Source organism: Triticum dicoccoides, chromosome 5A (assembly GCF_002162155.2).
Source record: "Triticum dicoccoides isolate Atlit2015 ecotype Zavitan chromosome 5A, WEW_v2.0, whole genome shotgun sequence".
Lineage (NCBI taxonomy): Eukaryota > Viridiplantae > Streptophyta > Magnoliopsida > Poales > Poaceae > Triticum > Triticum dicoccoides.
The window spans coordinates 19,915,639-19,920,983 of record NC_041388.1 but is presented as its reverse complement, the minus strand read 5'-3'; the positions used below and the strand labels follow the sequence as shown (position 1 = coordinate 19,920,983).

At 46.4% G+C, this 5,345-nt stretch overlaps 1 protein-coding gene across 1 annotated transcript; it reads right to left on the bottom strand.

The window, feature by feature from the left end:
• Positions 1-338: 338 nt before the first annotated feature.
• Positions 339-3,346, bottom strand: LOC119298843 (GATA zinc finger domain-containing protein 10-like). Its single transcript, XM_037576148.1, has 2 exons — positions 3,139-3,346; positions 339-1,543 (listed from the first exon to the last, which is right to left on the bottom strand). The coding sequence occupies exons 1-2, from the start codon at positions 3,223-3,225 to the stop codon at positions 599-601; spliced, it is 1,032 nt and encodes a 343-aa protein (XP_037432045.1). The 5' UTR covers positions 3,226-3,346; the 3' UTR covers positions 339-598.
• Between the last annotated feature and the right edge of the window lie 1,999 nt (positions 3,347-5,345).

Genomic DNA, 5,345 nt, shown 5'->3' with positions numbered 1-5,345 from the left:
GGGTAGAGACTACTTCTCTAGCAAATCCAACAACTAAACTAAACTAAACTCTGTTGCAGCCTAGAAAAAAGTCAGCAATGCAGCAGGGCTGCTCAACTCCAGCCCTGCAAACATAACCTGATCCAGTGTTTTTAGATGCATGTCAATGCTGTGTGTGATCATGCATGCTGGGTAGAGAGCACTTCTCTTGCAAATCCAACAACTAAACTAAACTAAACTCTGTTCCAGCCTAGGAAAAGGTCAGCAGTGCCAAGATCACATGATGCAAAACAACAATGCAACAGGGCTGTGTTCAACTTCAGCCCTGCAAACAAAACTCGGAACGGGGACAGGAAAACATAGCATAACATCGCGATATAATGGCGGGCATAATATTGTATCAACCAACCACAAGTGACGACGAATCCAGGACAAGAGAAATGGTTCTCTCAAGCGAAAGACTGACTGCTAGAGCTAACAAGGAGTTTCAACTGAGACCTAATCGGATTTTCGCGTTCAATTCTTTCCTCCTGACTGATGATCTACATGACTACGGCCCAATGGCCTCTAAGACCCGATGCGACAGACTCAGGAGATGCTCCTGACCACCGGCAGAAGCTCACATATCCGAGTGTGAGTACTCATGCTCGTGCTCGTTCTCGACACTCTTCCTCATCTGCATCACCTTCTTGTGGGAATTGGAGTGCATGAAGCTCACGAAGGTTGGGCTGTTGGCGGGCCTGTACTCCGGCAGCAGCCTGCCGGACTTGTACCTCACGCCGCACGCGTTGCATAGAGTCTTGGGCCCTAGAGGGCCGCTCCTCCACTGTGGCGTCGTGTGGGACAGGCAATGGGTGCACCGCTTCACTGGCTCCTCCAGTGGGACCTCCTCGTTCACATATGTCTTCTTGGTCCTCCTCTTGCCCTGCTCATCTACAAATGAAGTCTTCTTGATCCTCCTCTTCTCCTGCGGAGGCTCCTCATCATCTCCATAATATGTGGTCTTCTTGATCTTCCTCTTATCCTGCCCCCTTCCATGATCTTGTTCTTCGTCAACTTGTTGGCCGCAGCGCTCCAGTTTGATGAACCCGTTCCCTGCCTTGAGCCTCAGGCTGCACGTGTTGCACAATAATGCCCCTGATGGACCACCCTGCCACTGCTGTGGTGTTTGGTTGGAGTTGGACAAACAAATGCTACACCTCATCACCGCCTGCTCTTGCTTGAACTGCACAGTGTAGGGCTTATATTCTTCCTCGTGTTCCTGCTCCAGTTTTTGGACAAGTTCTTGGTCCTTGTCTTTCTTGGGGAGGATGAGCTCACTCTCTGCTAGCCAATGCTTCTGATCAAGTAGTAGTGGTGGCTCAACAATCAGGAAATATTCTTCATCACTATCTCTTATAACAGAGGCCAGGCTTCTCTTCTTTCTTCTGGGATTGGAAGATGAAGGATGTGGCAGGTTTGGGTTTACAGATGCTTGTTCTTCGGAGACAGGGTAGGATGCAGGGTTAGTCAAGCAGTCCTCTAAATAGATGGAGAGCCACTCTGTGCTGCTGTCTTCACTTTCCTGCAAATCAAAAAGAGTAGCATGGCACGTTTAGACAAAATGGCCAAATTGATTGTCTAAGAATATATCACTAAATGGAATTACACAACTGCAAGGAAATCTACTTTTCATGGAGGTCCTGTTCTATGTTTTTACCAAGAAGCAAGCATGTGAGGATGAATAAAATGAATGGAATGCATAGGGAAGCCTTAATCGACTAGGGACTGTTATTGGCAATATGGTTCCCAAACAAAGAGTATTAGAAGTATGGAGTAACAAAATTTCCAAACAGATTACTGAATAAAACTACTATCGAAGAACAAACAGTCCTACAGTCAGCACCCTTTACTTTTTGAACTAATTCAAGTCAACACCATCAATCAATAGAAAATTTGCTTTGGGGGCATTCGAATTGGCAAGTGATACTGGAGTTAAGATTCCAACGGAAAATTAAGTTACTGGAACGAAACTAAAAGTCATGCTTTTACAATGCAATTAAACACCGTGGAGCAGAAACCACCATGGCAGTTTCTCACAACAGGATGCAATTAAACAGTTCAGTAGTCCACGAACTTCAGTCAAAGCTAAATATGAGGAACATAACTGATGCATTTCCTAATAAGTGATACAATGGGTGGGATGTTTCCTTGAATCCTTCAAGGAGTTACAGACCAAACCTGAAGAACCCTTGAGGCAAAATTGAGATGCTGACTGCCGTTGTCACCGTTTCTGGTCCTAAAGTTTTCCACCCAAATTGATAGTGCAAAAAAACTACAATATCTCTGTCACAATCTTGCATCCGCATCCTCTCACAGCGGCCAAACGGATATTAACAGTGGATGCGCCTATGCAATGACAATGACAGGAGGGAACGAACATATGCACATCGACATTGATTCAAGGCCGTAAGGGCACACGCATTGCTTTTCCTCTTCCGTGACATCACATCGAAAGGGAAACATAATACTTTTCCCCAATGGATAATTGAAAGAACGTGATGAACCTGACATGAACCCTAGTAGGGGGATAAAACAATTATTGCACGGTCGCTGAAAAAAAATCCCCCCTCGGCGGGCGGCAGTTACCATTGAATTGCTCGGGAAATTGAAAACTCCTTCCCTCCAACCAGAGCAATATTCTCTCCTAATAATAGACACAAACGTGAACAGAAGGATTCCTCCACGGGAGAAGACCAAAACAGTAAAAGCAACACAGGAACAGAGTCGCCATTTCTTTTTTCCTTTGTGTTCCAAACATTCAAGAGAAATTTCATCCTAAAGGGAGCAAGAAACCAGCGAAACCACCTAGGGTTCAAGGAATTACAGACGAACCAACCTAAACCCCATAATTCTTGAACAGGCGGCGGCGGCGGCGGCGGCGGCGGCGCCTAAACCCCGCAAAATATTCCTCTGCGAAAGCGCAACCCGGAGGACATCCAAGAAAGCATTCAAAAACCAAGAACCCCTGGTCCGCCGACGCCTTCCCTCGCAGCGAAGCAACCAAAACCCCTGGTTCTTGGCCGGGGGGAACCTAGGGGAACAAGTCCTATTCGCAGGGGAACAAACAATCAACCGGAACAAGCGGGCAAGAGGGGGGTGGTGGGAAAAGAAACCGACCATGGCGGGCTCCTGGGGGAACATGTCGCCGAGGGCGGCGGCCGCCGCCGCCGCCGCCGCCGCATTCGGCGGGTGGTGCACGTCCATGCCCCGCCGCCCCCAAACCGGAGGAGTGGAGAGAGGAGATAGAGAAGGGAGGGGAGGGAGGCCGGGTGGGGATTCCGCAAGAGCTTTCTTTTGTTTCCCAGCCGAGGTTTTTATGGGGAAGAGGAAGGAAAAGAGAGCGCGTTGGGGTTACGATTGAGCGGCGAGAGGGGGGGGGAAAGGGCCGGTTTTTACCGTGCTCGGAGGACAAGGCCCAGCAAAAAGTTGCCTCTTTTTGCTTAGCCATGAGGCTTAGGGTTTACATACAATGGACTAGTCCCGTCGGCTGCACGCAACAAGGTTCAAAAAAGGGGAAGTTTTATTTGTTTGGGTGTGTGTATGTATGTGAGTTTCACATGACAATTGTGTTTGGGTTGTTGTGGGGTTTATCCATCCACATGAGAAGATAAGATGATGATAGTGTGAGGTTTATCTTGAGGGAGAAAAAGATTTCATGGGAGGTTAAGCAAAGAGAATTTGTTGATTATGCAAATGCATCTAATGGTTATGTTTGGGTAAATTTGACATGGTTAAATACTCCAATTGGTTGTCGTGCGTTTCGTATCTCATATGACAGATAACAACGTTGCAAGGTTTAACTCGGGGAAAATCCATGGGAGGTTAGGGCACCTCCAACATTGTGCACCGAAGCGCCGCTAAACGCCCGTACACTTTGTGTCATCCAACGTCATGCATGAAAATGCTTCGCCGACCAGTCCGCGTGTTTCAAAATTCTACTAACCAGAAGCAAATCTGGGGAAGGTCTGCAAACGTCCGGACTACCGCCACGTAGGCGTCCCGACACCCGCAACCCCCACAAAAAACCCATCCGGAGCGCCTTTTTTCTCACTCCGTCCCTCCGCCCTTGCTTTCTATCCGCGTAGTCCGAGGCTGGTGTCGTCGCTATACCACCCACTCCGCCGCCCAGGCCTCGTTGGACCTCCACTGCTCCATACCGGGTGTCAGTCCCGACTTGCTGATGCCTCCCTTCCACCCCTAGTTAGCCGCCGCCCAGGTACCCTCTGCCCCCTGCAGAATGCGGTCCATGGTGGACACCACGCCCGAACAAGTGTTCAGTCAAATGTCGTATCCACTTTTACTGACGTTTTTGTTGCTCACTGTCAAGCAAACAAGATGAGCACGACGACGCTTGAAGGATGTGTCAAAATGCATCAACTGATTCGACATCCACCAGTGGGTGCTCCGGGAGGGGGGGGCAACTAAAAATCAAATTTGAACTATTTTATTGGGAAACTTCATGTCTGGGTTGTAATATCAATATTTGAATTATTGTTGCATTGTAATATTTGCACATGATGATCCTGGACGAAGGATGATATTACCTTTAATGTCCGTGGACATTTGGGGTGTCTGATTTGACGGACTGCATTAGAGATGCCCTTAAGCAAAAGGATTTTGCTAGATATGGTGATGCATCCAATGATCTCTGAATAAATGTGCATGATAAATTCATTTTTAATTAGCAGCAAATTTGTTTAGTAGTACTATCAAAAATCCTTTTTTTATATATATTTCAGATAAATGAGCACGATGTAACAATTTTTCGATTATTACTTCGCTGAAAAGTTTCTTCTATAATGAGTAGACCATTATTTTTATTATTATTAATGAATACCGGATTGGGATTCGAATTAAAATCCTGCAAGAATATATATATACAGTGGTATCTTGTCATGAATGAATTGAGGTTAATGGAGAAATCTGCAGCGCATCTTTGGTTCGATCTGTTGCTCCTTTGCCCAGTTTTGCATTACATTTATTCTTGTGTCGGCCGTATGAGCTAGGACAGAAACAGAGGCAGTGAGCCCTTTCAATTTTTCGTACTGTTTTCCCTCCTTCCCTTCCCTTTCATCACACGCAACGCAAGCAGAGAGAAATGAAGGGGCCACACTCGTGTGTGAATTGCTCTTCATGCTGTCATGAATTTTTGTGAGTATGTGCAGCTTTTCTTGCTCTTGTGATTTTTGTAACTTTATCATTGTTTTCAATGCTGATGGATGGATTCTGGTTGAAAAGGAGAAAAAGGCAAGCATTACAGAATTTTTCAGCAAATGTTAAATGGCCGATTTAAGTCATTATGTCCTTACCGAAATGCAACTGAC